This window comes from Microcaecilia unicolor, chromosome 1, assembly GCF_901765095.1.
Source record: "Microcaecilia unicolor chromosome 1, aMicUni1.1, whole genome shotgun sequence".
In the NCBI taxonomy this organism is placed as follows: domain Eukaryota; kingdom Metazoa; phylum Chordata; class Amphibia; order Gymnophiona; family Siphonopidae; genus Microcaecilia; species Microcaecilia unicolor.
In genome coordinates, this window is record NC_044031.1 from 729,592,443 (window position 1) to 729,610,129 (window position 17,687).

The 17,687-nt window shown below is 45.1% G+C and overlaps 1 protein-coding gene across 1 annotated transcript in view; it reads right to left on the reverse strand.

The window, feature by feature from the left end:
- Window positions 1-17,687, reverse strand: part of IQGAP1 (IQ motif containing GTPase activating protein 1) — a 232,648-nt gene that overhangs the window by 98,801 nt on the left and 116,160 nt on the right. The window contains exons 8-12 of the mRNA XM_030189633.1: window positions 16,388-16,566; window positions 11,460-11,544; window positions 8,613-8,776; window positions 5,177-5,261; window positions 1,066-1,229 (exon numbers count right to left, since the gene is read on the reverse strand). Coding sequence (XP_030045493.1) covers window positions 1,066-1,229; window positions 5,177-5,261; window positions 8,613-8,776; window positions 11,460-11,544; window positions 16,388-16,566 — 677 coding nt within the window. The remainder of the gene's footprint in view (window positions 1-1,065; window positions 1,230-5,176; window positions 5,262-8,612; window positions 8,777-11,459; window positions 11,545-16,387; window positions 16,567-17,687) is intronic.

Sequence of the window (17,687 nt, forward strand, 5' to 3'; positions counted from 1 at the left end):
ACACTTCCAAGCCTAGCTAATTTGTTTTTTTTTTTTTTTTCCCTATGCTGTGCAAGAGTGACTGACAGCCACTATGTATCACACTCAACATTCCATGCATATCCCCTTTACATCTCAAACAGATACCTAAATCATCCAAACCCTTCCTATTTTTCTTCCTTGTTTCCACCTATCCCATTCACCCTGCTATCAATTAGCTTTCATTCAATCACTACAGCTTTTGTCTCATTGCAATTCATCCAAAAATTTCTCAAAATTCTTCAAATAAGAGAAAATTAATTTCAAACTCTTCCCCAATCACACCTTCACTCCCACTTTCACCACAACACTCTTATTACCACCCAAACTCTCTCCAACACTTTTCTTTTCCACAAATTTCCCCTCTGACTTTCCCACTCACAGCAGCACCCCCTCACGCTTTCACTGTCAGAGGCTCTCCTCTACAAACAAACACCCTCGTCTTTACAGCTGCTTTAGTACCTTCAATCACCAAAGTTCCTTTAAAATCTTTCTTTCCCCTCTCTTTCATCAAAATCACTCTTTACCTGCTCACACACAGCACACCAGCTACTCTCACCTTGGCAATCAAAAACACTCTGCCACATCCCAGCACTTCCCCTCTCTCTCTCTCTGGCTGTCCAACTCACTCTCTCAACTGCCAGAGACTCCGTTGCCCAGGATACGGAACCTCCGGCTGGAGTTCCAGAGACCCCCCAGGTAAATAAAAAAAATATATATATTTCTTTTCCTCGTCCTTTCCCTATGTTAAATTACTAAGTTATCCATCACACCAAGAGGTTGAATAGAACTGAAGTTTTATAAATCGCTTCTCTAGTACACCTGACCAAAATAATGTAAAAATCTGTAATATGCCTGACAGACGAGACAGGGTAGTGATATGTGGAAGTCTGAAACATGTATTCAGATGCACTTATCGTCCACGCTTACCATTTCCATTATGCGCTTAATTCAAGCTCTTTCCGTGTCTCTCTCTACATGTCCTGCATTTTTGGGTGCAGCAGTTAAGCGTTTTGTTTTCCTGCACCAGGAGAGCACATCACTCACCTCTGGACTCTGCTGCTGCAGAGTTGCCAGCTCTCTCTGATAAAGACTTGCAGCAAACGGATACACCTGCGGAAGTTGGGCTTCCGGATTCATCAACTCTGCCACCGTCTCCTCGGCGACACCCTTCCGGATGGCAGAATTAATCCTGACCACTGCAGCCAGCCCTGAAGAAAGTGGGACATGGAAGAAGTGAGAGCACTAACGACAAGGGTAGCCTCGCATACAACTAAAGAGGAACTGGCCAAATCAAAAGGGCAGTTGGCTCACAAGGTTACCTAGGAGTGTGCAATGTGGAAACGTATCATTTAAATGAAAAATTATCTTCTCTCTCATCTGCAGCTTGGCAGATACCAAAGGAGAAATTGAGTCTTCGTCGCCCAACCTGATCAGGGATTGAAGCAGGGGCGTAGCTACGGGTGGGCCTGGGTGGGCCCAGGCCCACCCAATTTCAGCTCTGGCCCGCCCACCCACTTTTCCTCAAGGCCCGCGCCAGCCCCAGCTCCCATTGCCGGCCACTGCTGCTTTTCCTGATGAGCAGCAGGGCCAGCGCTACAAAAAGAAGAAGCGCTCAGCTGACTGAGCTGAGTGCCAACGCTAATGACGACTCGACGAGAAAAAATGTTTTTTAAAAAACGCAGCACCGCAGGCAGCCTCGAAGCATTGGCTGCTGGCTCTGCAGGCTCCTCCCGTCTCTTACGTCACTGCCCCTGGAGCGAAGCAGGGGCAGTGACGTAAGAGACAGGAGGAGCCTGCAGAGCCAGCAGCCAATGCTTCGAGGCTGCCTGCGGTGCCGCATTTTTTTTAAAACATTTTTTCTCGTCATGTTAGTGTTGGCGCTCAGCTCAGTCAGCTGAGCGCTTCTTCTTTTTGTAGTGCCGGCCCTGCTGCTCAACAGGAAAAGCAGCAGTGGCCGGCAATGGGAGCTGGGGCTGGTGGGCCTGAATCGGGAGAGGGAAAACGGATGGCAGGATGGGGAGAAAGAGGGAAAATGGAAGGATGGGGAGAGAAAGAGGGAAAACAGATGGGAAGATGGCAGAGAAAGAGGAAAAATGGAAGGATGGGGAGAGAAAGAGGGAAAACGGAAGGATAGGGAGAGAAAGAGGGAAAACAGATGGGAGGATGGCAGAGAAAGAGGGAAAATGGAAGGATGGGGAGAGAAAGAGGGAAAACAGATGGAAGGATGGCAGAGAAAGAGGGAAAACGGAAGGATAGGGAGAGAAAGAGGGAAAACAGACGGAAGGATGGGGAGAGAAAGAGGGAAAACGGAAGGATGGGGAGAGAAAGAGGGACAACAGATGGAAGGATGGCAGAGAAAGAGGGAAAACGGAAGGATAGGGAGCGAAAGAGGGAAAACAGACAGAAGGATGGCAGAGAAAGAGGGAAAACAGATGGAAGGATGGGGAGAGAAAGAGGGAAAACAGATGGGAGGATGGCAGAGAAAGAGGGAAAATGGAAGGATGGGGAGAGAAAGAGGGAAATGGAAGGATGGGGAGAGAAAGAGGGAAAATGGAAGGATGGGGAAAGAAAGAGGGAAAACAGATGGGAGGATGGCAGAGAAAGAGGGAAAATGGAAGGATGGGGAGAGAAAGAGGGAAAACAGATGGAAGGATGGCAGAGAAAGAGGGAAAACAGAAGGATAGGGAGAGAAAGAGGGAAAACAGACAGAAGGATGGCAGAGAAAGAGGGAAAACAGACGGAAGGATGGGGAGAGAAAGAGGGAAAACGGAAGGATGGGGAGAGAAAGAGGGAAAACAGATGGAAGGATGGCAGAGAAAGAGGGAAAACGGAAGGATAGGGAGCGAAAGAGGGAAAACAGACAGAAGGATGGCAGAGAAAGAGGGAAAACAGATGGAAGGATGGGGAGAGAAAGAGGGAAAACGGAAGGATAGGGAGAGAAAGAGGGAAAACAGATGGGAGGATGGCAGAGAAAGAGGGAAAATGGAAGGATGGGGAGAGAAAGAGGGAAAACAGATGGAAGGATGGCAGAGAAAGAGGGAAAACGGAAGGATAGGGAGAGAAAGAGGGAAAACAGACGGAAGGATGGCAGAGAAAGAGGGAAAACAGACGGAAGGATGGGGAGAGAAAGAGGGAAAACGGAAGGATGGGGAGAGAAAGAGGGAAAACAGATGGATGGGGAGAGAGACACTGGATGGAAGGATGGGGAGAGAAAGAGGGGAGATGGATGAAAGGATGCAGAGAAAAAGGGGAGAGACTGGAAGGATGTGGAGAGAGAAGGGACACTGAACAGAAAAGGGTAGAGAGACAGACACTGGTTAGAAGGAGGGAGAGAGACATTAGATGGAAGGATCAGGAGAGAGGGTAGATGGGTGGAAGGATGGGGAGAGAAAGAGGGAAGACGCTGGATGGAAGGGTAGGGAGAAAGAGGTGACACGATGGAAGGATGCAGAAAGAAAGAGGGGAGACTATTGGAAGGATGGGGAGAGAGAGGGGAGAAACTGGAAGGATGGGGAGAGAAAGAGGAGAGCTGCTGCATGGAAAGGGGGAGTAGTGAAAGATTGGAGAATAAGAGGAAGGGGCATGGGGAGAACAAGGGTGAGAAAAAGATGAAAAGCCATAAGTAGATGAAGGAAATTAAAGAATGGATAGTAAGAATGAATTAAATCTGGACACAGAGAGAGGCAGAAAAATATTGAAGAAAGCAAAGAAAAAGGAGAGAAAAATGACAAATGGCCAGGAAACCCTGGCAGAAGAGTTAAGCGAAAACAAAGGAAAGCAGAATCTAGAGACTGGGAGCAACACAATGAGAAAAAGTAAATGGCCATACAACAAAGGTAAAGAAAATAATTTTATTTTTAATTTAGGATAAAGTAATATGGTACCTGTGTTAATGAAGTTTCAGAGACCAATACTTCCTTCCTTAGGTCAGGAGAGGATACCGTAACAGCATTATACTGACCTGAGGCAGGAGGTTTTGGCCTCTGAAAGCTCACTGAAAAGGATTAGGCTATTAAATAAATTGTCTGAAATCTGATGCACTGAAAAGCAGCACTTTACCCTGTGTGACAAATGCATCTGAGTGTGACTAATTTTTGTTGGGGGAGGGGGTAGAGAGAAAATTTTGTGCCCACCCACTTTGGGTTCAGGCCCACCCAAAATTGGCAGTCTGGCTACGCCACTGGATTGAAGCGATTCTGCACCAGCTTCCCAAAATGTCCAGCAGGAGGTGAGAGGGTAACCAGTTCAAAATGCTGAAAGACATCCCCTAATTCCCAGAGAAAACAACTTGCAATCCCCAAGTTACTCTCCCTTTCTGAGGGTGTCTGACTGGATCCTTCAGTGCTACACAACGTCAGTGGACCCTTAAAACCACTTAAAGAATTGATTGTCTGCAAGGCAGAACCACATCTTTTTGTAACTGTTAGTAAAGAGCTACTGCAGTAGTTCCCAACCCTGTTCTAGATATCCACACTGAATATGCATGAGAAAAATCTGCATGCGGAAGTAGTGTATGCAAATCAATCTCATGAATATTCATTGCAGACATCCAGAAAACCTGATTGGCTGGGTTTCCCCCAGGACAGGTTTCAGAACCACTGAGCTACTGGCCGAGACTGCAGTCAAATACTGTGTGCAAACAGCCTGTGTTCATCCTCTGGCTTGTGTCCGTGCTGTGATATGGATAGACAAGTTTGTGAAGAGCTGTGGCTTCCTGGACCTGATCGGGTTCTGATAATGCTGTGACCCAAGGAGTTCAAACTAAATCAGAGGTGCTCAACCCAGTCCTCGAGACACAACCAGTCAGGCAGGTTTTCAGGATACTCACAATGAATATGTTATGACATAGATCTGCATAGGACAGATGCGTTGCATATTCATTCTGGATATCTTGAAAATCAGACTGGCTTGGCATGTCCCGAGAACTGGGTTGAGAACTCCTGAGCTAGATGATCCCCATCAGGTTAATTTGACACCTCGGTTTGCAGTGTGCCCTGTTTGGGGGGGGGGGGGGGGGGGGGGGGGTTGCACAGAGCTGAAAGAAAGCCTTGTGAAGAATTTCTTTGTTTCGACATCAACCCAGCGCTGACTCATCCCTGGCACTCTCCCCACCCAAGCCTGGGAGATGAAAACTCAAGAAGCAAGGGCTGCTTACTGCGCTGGAACTGCTGCGCTGCAAGGTTTGCTGCATTCACCCCAGCCTGTAACTCTTCCTTCTGCAGGGGCCCTGTCAGGCCGTTCTGAGGGAAAAAGAAACGGAATGCCATTAGACTCCTGTTCCAGATCAACCATGTCTCATTTTCATCAAATGAGGCCCTCTTCCCTTCACAAAGAGTCTTTGTATAGTATTATAATTACTAAGAGCCATATATTTACAGTACACACATGTGTGTGTGTGTGTGTGCACACACACGCACCTACACCTAAACACACACTGAGTTCAATAAAGATAACTTTGGCTAGAAATGTGACTTGTGCAAGAGTGGGTGGGTGGAAATTCAGATCTACAAAAGTACAGAACATAATTACCCTTTATATTCTGCAGTGAAAATAATGTATGATTAATTATAATGCAGGACAGCTATTAAAAAAAAAAAAAAGAAAAGTTCAAACTTTGAAAGAATTTAGCGGGTTAACAAGTAACTTTTTTTGTTCGCTGTGGTATACATAGCAAAGACTGCAGAGATTTCTTTTTTTGGGAGAGTGGGGGAAGCTGCGGGGGTGGTGGGGGGAGGTAGAGAGGTCCTGTTAGACAAGATCACCTTGGCAAACAGCTTAGGTTCCCAGGAGACATTTCATGTCTACTTAGCCTCAGTGCATGGGCCTGGAAAAATCTTTTCCTAAGTGGGAGGTGATTCAGCCCTGCATTATATTCTGAAACCACTCCAAATATGCAAAACAGGGCTCTGTCATTGCACAGATGGTTCATTTGCTCCCAGGCATGCTGGACCAGGGTCATATTACACAGAAATATGGCAGCAAATCAAAGGCTCACACCAAAATGATTTCTCTGTCCTCCAGATAACCCACTGGGATTGTCTGCAGTACAGACAGCAAGGCAAGGGCTTCCGGAGTCCCAGAGAGACAGAGCTGCCTACTCATATAGCAGACTTTTGGAAGACTCCGGTATACATATAAAGTATCACCTACCAAGTAAATGAGTTTATCTTGTTGGGCAGACTGGATTGACCGTACATGTCTTTATCTGCCACCATTTACTATATTATGTTACTATGTTACTGTAGCTGCACAAAGGCTGACATGGAAAGAAAGGGAACTCAATGGACAGATGTATTCTTCAATCAAACGTAGAGGCATTTTTCACTGAACGGTGTTAAGCCCTAACCCATAGTTAGCACAGTAAAAACAGGCTACTTCAAAATGGTATTCTGCCTGTTTGCATACACAAAGGGGAAATGGGACTTGATATACTGCCTTTCTGAGGTTTTTGCAACTACATTCAAAGTGATTTACATATATTCAGGTACTTATTTTGTACCAGGGACAATGGAGAGTTAAGTGACTTACCCAGAGTCACAAGGAGCTGCAGTGGGAATTGAACTCAGTTCCCCAGGATCAAAGTCCACTGCACTAACCACTAGGATACTCCTTCACTCCAGCATGGGTTAACTATATTTTTTTAATATTTTTTTTAGAGGGGGTGTGTCATGGAAGGAAAGTGGGTGTTGGGCGTTCCCACACTATCCATTACTGCACGGTAACTGGATAACACGAATGTTAATGATGTCATTTCCTATTCCTTCCCAATGCTCAGAGAACAGCACACAAAACAAAGCCGCCTTATCGCTGAGAAAATAATGCTAGCTCAGAGCAGGCTTTAGGGTGTCTGAAGAGAGGATTTCTCATGATTTTTTTCTTTGAAATTTGTCGGGTTTTATATAATTTGGAAGCAAAAGGAAGCCCGTGAAAAGCCTCTAAGTGCTGGTATGAAAAACGAATGTGCGAGTCAGAGCAAACCCAAAAGTGAAAGCACACATTGGCGCCTGTTCCTTGCGTTTAAATATAAGTGTTCCAAGTTTCAAAAAAATTGAAACACTTATATTTAAAGTTGCAGAAAAAAAAAAAAGACACCAACGTGTGCTTCATGTTTGGGCTTGCCAGGCACATGCGCACAGGAGATGAGCTTACTGCGAAACTCTTCTGCGCATGCACCAAGCCCATTTCCCCCCTCCATATAATTTGAATATCATTTCCTTTGAGCATTGGTGAGCATAGGTTTCTGTGCTGTTCCAGTGGTATGATTTTGAGCCGTTGGCTTACCATTGCATTATTAGGGTATTATTAGGAAAGGTATGGAAAACAGGTGTGAGGATGTTATAATGCCGTTGTATCGCTCCATGGCTCGACCGCACCTTGAGTATTGTGTTCAATTCTGGTCGCCGCATCTCAAGAAAGATATAGCAGAATTGGAAAAGGTGCAGCGAAGGGCGACTAAAATGATAGCGGGGATGGGACGACTTCACTATGAAGAAAGATTAAGGAGGTTAGGGCTATTCAGCTTGGAGAAGAGACGGCTGAGGGGAGACATGATAGAGGTATATAAAATAATGAGTGGAGTGGAACAGGTGGATGTGAAGCGTCTGTTCACGCTTTCCAAAAATACTAGGACTAGGGGGCATGCGATGAAACTACAGTGTAGTAAATTTAAAACAAATCGGAGAAAGTTTTTCTTCACCCAACGTATAATTAAACTCTGCGATTCGTTGCCGGAGAAAGTGGTGAAGGCGGTTAGCTTAGCAGAGTTTAAAAAGGGGTTGGACGGTTTCCTAAAGGACAAGTCCATAAACCGCTACTAAATGGACTTGGGAAAAATCCACAATTCCGGGAATAACATGTATAGAATGTTTGTACGTTGGGAAGCTTGCCAGTTGCCCTTGGCCTGGATTGGCCGCTGTCGTGGACAGGATGCTGGGCTCCATGAACCCTTGGTCTTTTCCCAGTATGGCATTACTTATGTACTTATGGCAGTTCTAAGCATCGGCCTTGTTAGTGTCTCCTAAATCGGAGGCAGTAAGTGCTCCCTTGTTATTGTTTTTGAAGGTACTGAGCACTAATGAAAACATTAGCACACAACCTGCAAAAAAATGCCTGACTTGAACACCACAGTAAATCTGGGCTTTTAAAGCACGGGAAAGTCTGACATTAGAAGGTGCTACGCCCAGATTTTACTACACCTTAGTAAGAGGGTCTCTAACACTGTTATTATGTATTCTTCAAACCAAGTTTACGAAGTTCCTCCCCGCCTCCCTTACTGGGTTCTCAAAACCTGCCAAGATGTGCACACGTATACTGGAAATTCAGAGCTACATTTAAGAGAAGTAAATACATTAATTTGTTGGGACAAGTTCAGTCTTCTTAGTTCATATGCCACATTTTTGTTTTAGATAACTAGAATAGAGGGGATTGTTTTAGCAGCATCCAGGGCAAACCTTGGCAGAAGCACTGGAAATCTGAATGACTGGCTAGCGATCAGTTCTTCAAATGCAGGATTCAGTGGTGTGTCCTAGTACCCAAACTGTAGGGTTAAAAGAAGGAACCAGGGCACACGTGGGAGCACTCTCTCGCCCTACCTCTGTTTTCTGCTGTTTATCAGCCAGAAGCTGCTTCAGGTACCAGTCACTGTTTTCCCTGTATAATCCTTGCAGTCCCAGTGCTGGAGCCTTCAAAGCCTCAAACAATACGACTGGATCCCCCTGTGCAAAAGCCTGATTCACCTTCTCTATAGCTGTTTGCACTGCAAAAGAACAAAGAAACACTGACAATACAGACAGATCCAATGCAACAATATCCTTAACCCCCTTTGCTCCACTGGTTTGAGCTCAGATTTGGATCCCCTTCTGTTGCAGAGTCATTTTGAGCCCTATGTCCACTGCATGCTTCCTCTTGCTCCTTTGGGACTGACCCTAATAAGCTACAATACCACTGGCTATCCCTCTACTCTCTTTTTCATAATGCAGCCATAACACCTGTGGCCAGGCTCGGTATAATAATTTGTACCCCGCGCTTTCCCACTCATGGCAGGCTCAATGCGGCTTACATATACAGGTACTTATTTGTACCTGGGGCAACGGAGGGTTAAGTGACTTGCCCAGAGTCACAAGGAGCTGTGCCTGAAGTGGGAATTGAACTCAGTTCCTCAGGACCAGAGTCCAATGCAGGGGAAGAAGGGGCGCTTTTCAAAGGCCTCCACACACATCAACAAGCTACCACCATGTTGTCTAGTTACCAGGGATATGAACAGCTCTGGTGTATTCCCCTGCTTTGGGAGGGAGGTAGGGGGGTCCACATTCCTAGTCTGACTCCTCCCATCCTGTGACTATCCCATGTAGCTGGCTCTATAAGGCTTGTGCTGTGTGGCTGTTCACACGCACCTAAGGATAACCCTGATCACAATGTAAGTCCTCACTAGGAGACAGTCCAAAAGCTACTTTAGGAGCTCAGTAAATGTGCTCTTTAAATCTCACTTATAGGGGCCCCTGTTGCACAAAAAAATCTTTTCTGAAAAAAAAAAAAATTCACACACAGCAGTAGCATTGATTTAAATTACATAACAAGTCCAAATACTATTTCACACACTATTGTGCAAAACATTTAAAAATGCACTGAGAGGTACTTTAAAACTTCTCAAAATCTTTGATTTTGTGTATGTGCATATATCTCCAACAAAATGAGTCATCCATTAACAATATTCTTCAATACCTGGTTCTTTTTTATTCCCCAATGCAATGCAGAAAACTGCTCCATGCAGGACACCAAAATGTTTTAAAAGCACATTTGTCATGGTTTGAAATAAGATTCCCTTGACACAGATTTTTTAACACTGAAACATGGCTGTTTGAAAGGAGACTAGTTATGAAAATGAGGCTATGTTTATTGGGGTATATCATTAAAATGTTTTTTTTTTCTTTTAAAGTAACATGGTCTTCAACACAATTCCAAATGCTTTCGGCAGCATTTGAAAGGTTTAGCATTCTTTAAATGTCTAGCTGGACTGAGGTTAAGTGACTTGCATAGGTCACACTTGTGTAAAATTCCTTAATGCACACCAGGGGGCAGTAAGCCTGTAAAGGAGAAGCCCTCATGCTCCTTGGTGCAATGCCACTTCACTAGCCAACAGCCCAGTGCCAAGAAAGTTGGATCAGAAAAGCTGCAACAAAGACAACAGAGTGAAAAATATCCTCTCCCCTAAGGACTAGCAACAGACAGCAACAAGGTTTGAGACTCACTTAAGAGCTTCCAGCCCTGGGAAAAAATCACAATGCCAGAAGCTTCCAGTGTGAATGGGAAGGAAGTGCTAGGAATCTGTAAGTCTTAGATCAAAGTGAGCAATTAACCCTTGTCCCGCAGTAACACAGTGCACAATACCAGAAAAAAAATCACAACTGGACCAGCCAGACTGGATCCTCCAGTGCACAATGCAAACATATCACAGCTGCCAGCCATAGAAAATAACCTCTTGAAGGATTTCTCTCCCTTTATCTGGTTATCTTTATTTGTACTCTTGACACCTTGGAGAGGGAAGAGTACAAAATCCCACCACCCTGCCCTTCTTATATCTCAGTGGTTCCCAAACCTGTCCTAGAGGAACCTCCTCCATTGCAAGCAAATCTTTCTCATGAATATTCATTGTATACATAGGGGACACTCGAGGAAGTTACATGGAAATACTTTTAAAACAAATAGGAGGAAATATTTTTTCACTCAACAAATACTTAAGCTCTGGAACTCTTTTCCGGAGAATGTGGTAACAGCAGTAAGCGTATCTGGGTTTAAAAAAAGGTTTGGACAAACTCTTGGGAGAAAAGTCCATAGTCTGCTATTGAGATAGACATGGGATTTGTAATATGGAGTGTTGCCACGATTTGGGTTTCTGCCAGGTACTTGGGACCTGGCTTGGCCTCTGTTTGGAAAACAGGTTACTGGGGTAGATGGACCATTGGTCTAACCCACTATGGCTATTCTTATGTTCTTATTGTGGATATCCTGAAAACCTGACTGGCTGGGGATTCCCCCAGGACAGGTGTGGGAACCACTGCCATATCTAATCACAAAGCTCTGAAATCAACTACTACATCCATTAATATTGGGAGGCTGCTGCGGCTCAAAAATCTGGCTCCCAGGCCTTCCTAAACTCTGAAAGATGGTCTCAGGAAAATGTGTGTCTGCGTTTCCACTGCAGTTTCTAGTCACTTACTCTACCTGTAACCTGCCAGGTGGATCCAGACACTGGATAATTCTGTCAACACATCTTATTCAAGATCCCCCCTCCCATATTTTTCATTAGATACCAATATCCATGAACAGAGAGTATTCCTACCTGCAAATAGGTGGGAAAATGTGGGATACAAATGCAATAAATAATAAATAATAGAAATCACACCTCCTGATGCAAACAACATTTTAAAAAGAAAACTTACAGTTGACTTTATTAACATTGCCTTGTATCTCAGCCTGTGTCAGGAGCTCTTCGTACACATCCCTTTCATTTCCAGAGTTGTCAATCTGAAGAGTGAACAGAAAAGAGGTTTCTTAGATGGGGATCTAGAACTAGAAAAACATATGCCAGCTCTCCGCCATCTTGCTACAGAACATGGAGATTAGAACAAGCAGAACGTCAAACCAGCTCACCGCATGGTGCCAGTGGTCAGTTTCAACGGGTAGTCTACCCTAAGGTCTAGAAGAAAGTGTTCAATATGGATTTTGGGGCAGTCCCCTCCAGGGTCTAGAAAAGCAATTTTCAAACACAGCTCTCAAGAACCTCCACGAGGTCTGGTTTTCAGGATAATGAAAGTGCATGAGATACCTGCACACAAAGCAGAGAACCCAGATAATCTGCAAATTTTGGTTATCCTGAAAGCCAGACCCCTTGGGGGGGGTGGGGGGGGATTTTGAGGACCGGATCTGAGAACCACTGCTCTAAATATACATGTCTCAACTTACAGACTGGAATCCAAAAACAGATTCCAGAACACTTCAAAATGGGTCCAAATTAGGAAAATCAAGAGTACGGAAGTCAAAGAGGCTCTAGGCTGCTGCTGTTTTCTAGGCTAAAAATAAATTAGCTTTAGTTGTTTGAAAATATTTAAGGTCTGAAGCTATTATGAAAATATTTAAAACTGAAATTAAAGATTTGACTTATTGGTAGACTCAATGACTTTATGATCATTTCTTAAGTTGTCTATCTTCTACAGTGCTTTGGTTGGGTGATCAATTTTGAGAAGAGCAGACTAACTCCATTGCAGATGCAGGTGTATCTGGGTGTTGTATTCGATACAGCAAGGGAGAGGATCTTCCTCACAGGATGCAGGAGGTCGAAGCTGGTTCAACAGATTCATCTTCTCCTCAGTCAAGGCAGGCCCAGGGTCTAGGACTATATCCAGTGTCTGAGGTCAATGAGAGTGGCGATGGAAGCGGTGCCATTGGCAGGGGCTCATATGCAGCCATTTCAGGAGTCTCTTCCCAGAAGCAGGTCTCCAGTGCCACAGAAATATCACCTTCATCTTCTTTGGACACTGGTTGCCAGACAAAGTATGCAGTGGTGGATGTTGCCCAGGAATTTGACTGTCAAGAGCTCCCTTTCCGATGACACATTCTCCTCACTTTTTTGTTTCATCTTCACGGTGTCGTGAGGATTTTTTACCTCCTTTTTTGCCTTCGACAATGCACACCAACCAGTTAGGTTCAGGAGTTCATTACAAGTTCCATCTGGCACAGGGCACCTGGACCAAACAGGAGTCTGAGTGGTCAATAAAGCGCTTGGAGCTCAGGGCAGTGCAGAATGCCTTACGTGACTTCGCTCCCTTTCTGGCAGGGCCCCTGGTCTGAGTTTTCTCTGACAATGCGACAGCGGTCGCTTATCTCAACAAGCAAGGTGGGACCCGCAGTTACCAGATGGCGGTGGAGGTGGTCTCCCTCATGAGTTGGGCAGAGAAAACTTTCTCTGCTTGTTGGCAGTCACATCACTGGGTCCCTGAAAGTGGAGGTGAACTTTCTCAGCTGACGCTCCTTGGACTCAGGAAAATGGGAGCTATCCAGCCAGGGTTTTCAGCTGGTAGTGAACCAATGGGGTTCTCTGTTCTGGCCTTGATGGCAACGAAAAGGAATAGCAAAGTGCCCAAGTTCTTCATCCGTTGGAAAGAACCGGGCTCGATAGTTATCGATGCCCTACTGCAGCCCTGGCTGGAGACACATCTACTGTATGTCTTCCTTCCTTGGCCCATGATAGGCCGTGTATTGAAAAGGATCACACTGCACCGGGGTCGAATGATTCTTGTTGCCCCGGATTGGCCACAGAAACTAATCAGAAAAAAAGGGGGAGGAGGAACATGAGTAAGTGGATCAGGGATGCTGCAAGGGACAGCAAGGTGTTCAGAGGAGGGAGATGGTGAGTGAGGTTAGCCTATCTGGGTTTAAAAAAGGTTTAAACAAGTTTCTGGAGGAAAAGTCCACAGTCTGCTATTGAGACAGACATGGGGAAGCAACTGCGTGCCCTTGGATTTGTAGCATGGAATGCTGCCACGATTTGGGTTTCTGCCAGGTACTTGTGACCTGGCTTGGCTACTATTGGAAACAGGATACTGGGCTAGATGGACCATTGATCTGACCAGTATGGCTACTCTTATGTTCTTATAAGCCATAGTATGTGGATCAACTGCTGGACAGGGATCCTCTCCATCTTCCGCAGGTACATGGCCTACTGAAGCAAGGTCTGGTGCTCATGGAGGATCTGTGCCCCTTTGGTCTTTCGGGTTGGCCATTGAAAAAGGTTGGTTGAGAGAAAAAGGTTATTCTGATATGGTCACTGCCACCTTGCTTCAGACTCAGAAATGCTTTATATCCATGGCATATGCAAGGGTTCAAGGGCTGCTGTTCTGAGCGCGGACTTTCTGCCTTCTCTGTTCAGATCGTGCACATCCTAGCATTTCTCCAGGCAGTTTGTCAGAAAGGATTGGCATTGGGTTCTCTAAAAGTTAAGACTGAGGCTTTGGCCTGTTTCAGGGGCTGACTACAGAAGACATCTCTTGCAGCTCACCTAGATTTTGTTTGATTCTTGCGGGGGTGGGTCACTTGCAGCCTCCCTTTCTCACATCATGTACAGAGTGGAACCTTCATTTAGTCCTTTGGACTCTTCAGAAGCCTCTTTCTGAGCCACTGCAGGAGGGCTCCTTGAAAGATCTTGCTCTACAGACAGCATTCTTGGTGGCTGCTGTGTCAGCACATAGGGTTTTGGAGCTTCAGGTTCTCTTTTGTCAGGATCCCTTTCTTCGCTTTTCAGAGGTGGGGGTTGCCCTGTGTACAGTTCCTTCCTTTCTTCCGAACGTGGTATCAGCATTTCATCTCAAACAATCTGTGCAGCTTCCGTCCTTTAAAGGACGAAGAAGCTTGGTATTCTTCCTTGAAAATTCTCGATATACATAGAGTCCTCATTACATATCTGGAAGTCACAAATGAGTTTAGGAAATCAGACAGACTGTTTCTGCTTTTTGGGAAGCAGAGGTTTGGCCTCATGTCTTCCAAGGTCACAACTGTTAGATGGCTGAAAGAGACTATTGCATCAGCTTTTTTTGCTTGAGAGGAAGCAGGTTCCTCAGGCCTTGTGGGCTCATTCTGGCGTTCATCATCTTGGCCTGCTTTGCTTTGTAGAGCGTGTCCTGGTAGGTGGGTGCCAGCGACTCATTAAGGTTCACCAGCATAGCATTGGGGTTCTTGAGGGCTGCAAAAGTGCCCTGCAAGAACACCATGGTCTATCGCGTCATTGATGGCAATAACAGCGGCGTGCACTGGAAATTAATCAGAAGAGGAAGGTTAATCACGGTGGTCACTGCTTCTGTACACAGGGGACTGTGCTTCACTCATTAGATACAGCGACATCCTGGGTAGAAACTACCTTACTCTAGTCTCTGGTGGATATTTTCAAGGTGGTAATGTGGTCAACGCTGCATAACTTTGCCAAGCACTATGGGGTGGATGTTGTGGCGTGCTCGGAAGCCTGTTTTAGCTCAGGGTGGCAGAGCAAGGATCCCACACACTCTAAGGATTGCTTTTAAACATCCCACAGGTTCTGGAATAATGGGAAGCTACGTAATGAAAGGAGAAATTAAGTTTTTGCCTGCTCATTTTCTTTCCATTAGTCCTTCCCACTATTCCAGAGGCCCGGCCAAGGTTTATGAGATGTTTAGTTGGTGCAAAGTAAAGGGTCAGCTGTCACCTTGCATGGTGCTTCTTGAATATCTTTTGCTCTCTACAACTTGTCCAGAGATAAGAGAGGTCCACACATGTTTGCTCATCTGGTGTTAGGTTAGTCAGCTGTTTAAGGCTATGTTTATTCTGAGATTATCTTTACTGCTTGATTACATAAATACTGAGAAGCTGGACTGGATGCCATGGCTCAGTTTTCAGTTCTCTATCTCCATGTGCTGGTTGATGGACACAAATATCCCACAGGTTCTGGAATAAAGGGAAGGACTAATGGAAAGAAAACCATCAAGTAAGACTTAATTTCTCCTTCTGAAGTCCAGATAGACAATGTCCACCACACTTCCCTCATCCACCTCTTGTCATCTTGTTAAAACACTTCTACAGTGACTGTTAACAATAAATTAAGTCAGAGATCACATTCCACATGCCCTGTTTAGGAGGAAGATTCATTACAGTTGTATGTGCAAAATTAACATATTTGCAGACTTCGACCCTGAAAGAACAAAGTTTGTCTACCAGGACCTCCCATTTGTGAAATCTTGTAGTCTGGTGTCCTGGAATCTACTCGTTTCGGAACGTGGCCACTCTCTTTTTCACGATTTTACCTGGGCCCCATTTTCCTATTGAAGGCTACATCTTTCTCGTCAAGTCCCTTGGAATCTACTTCATCTTCAAAGACAAACTGAACGTAGTTTGAGGGTGTAGTCAGCACATTCCTGAGCTCCTTCTGTGTGTGCCATATCAACGATCCACGGCTTTATCCGCTCCCATTTATGTAAGTACTTCTAGTACCTCCTCTTCTCTCATTTGGTTTATTATCATTAGTTGATCATTCAAATTTTGATGAACAACATGGCTTACGATATAGTCGATGATTCCCATATACAGCACTAGTTTCACTGAAACTTGGGTTTGTCACACCGGTCCACAAACAGTGCTGATCACTAGCTAGAAAAAAAACCATTCTCTTCTGTGTTAACCATACAAGTCTCTCCATGCACACCGCCTCTAAAGTTAAAAAGAACCCAACTGGGACCTGGAGAACCACCCTTAAGTAGAATAAGTCAACATCTAAATGTTTTTAGGACAACCTCCTTTCCACCCCCTATGCAAAGGACTATATTCATCATGCAGGATGGCCTTTTACCCTGTTCCTGGCATTCATCATCTTGGCCTGCTTTGCTTTGTAGAGCATGTCCTGGTAGGTGGGTGCCAGAGACTCATTAAGGTTCACCAGCATGGCATTGGGGTTCTTGAGGGCTGCAAAAGTGCCTGCAGGAACACCATGGTCTATCGCGTCATTGATGGCAATAACAGCGGCGTGCACTGGAAATGAATCAGAAGAGGAAGGTTAATCACGGTGGTCACTGCTTCTGTACACAGGGGACTGTGCTTCACTCGTTGGATCAACTGTGGAACCAGCTGTCATGTGAAACATACTTTCCTAAACCAAACTATAGGATGATATAGACCTAGAAAGGTAATAAACAGAAAATAAGATGACACCTTTCTTTATCACACTAACTTAATACATTTTTTGACTGGCCTTCAAAGGCCAGAAGCTTCTTCCTCAGGTCAGGGCAGCCACACTACTTTATCCATACACCTATAAAGCAAGTGACTCTGTTCCTATTATTACTACTCATTTCTATAGCGCTTCTATATGTATGCAGTGCTGTACGTATTATATGCAGGTACTTTCTCTGTCTCTAGAGGGCGCACAATCTAAGTTTTCGTACCTGGGGCAATGGAGGGTTAAAGTGGCTTGCACTAACCATTAGGCCACTTCTGCTTCTTGCTGGCCTCCCACTTAGTCACCTCTCCCCTCTCCAGTCAGTTCAAAACTCTGCTGCCCGTCTCATCTTCCGCCAGGGTCGTTTTACTCATACTACCCCTCTCCTCAAGACCCTTCACTGGCTCCCTATCCATTTTCGCATCCTGTTCAAACTTCTTCTACTAACCTATAAATGTACTCACTCTGCTGCTCCCCAGTATCTCTCCACACTCGTCCTTCCCTACACCCCTTCCCATGCACTCCGCTCCATGGATAAATCCTTCTTATCTGTTCCCTTCTCCACTACTGCCAACTCCAGACTTTGCGCCTTCTGTCTCGCTGCACCCTACGCCTGGAATAAACTTCCTGAGCCCCTATGTCTTGCCCCATCCTTGGCCACCTTTAAATCTAGACTGAAAGCCCACCTCTTTAACATTGCTTTTGACTCGTAACCACTTGTAACCACTCGCCTCCACCTACTCTCCTCTCTTCCTTCCCGTTCACATTAATTGATTTGATTTGCTTACTTTATTTATTTTTTGTCTATTAGATTGTAAGCTCTTTGAGCAGGGACTGTCTTTCTTCTATGTTTGTGCAGCACTGCGTACGCCTTGTAGCGCTATAGAAATGCTAAATAGTAGTAGTAGTTAATGCCATCAAAGTCAGTCCTATC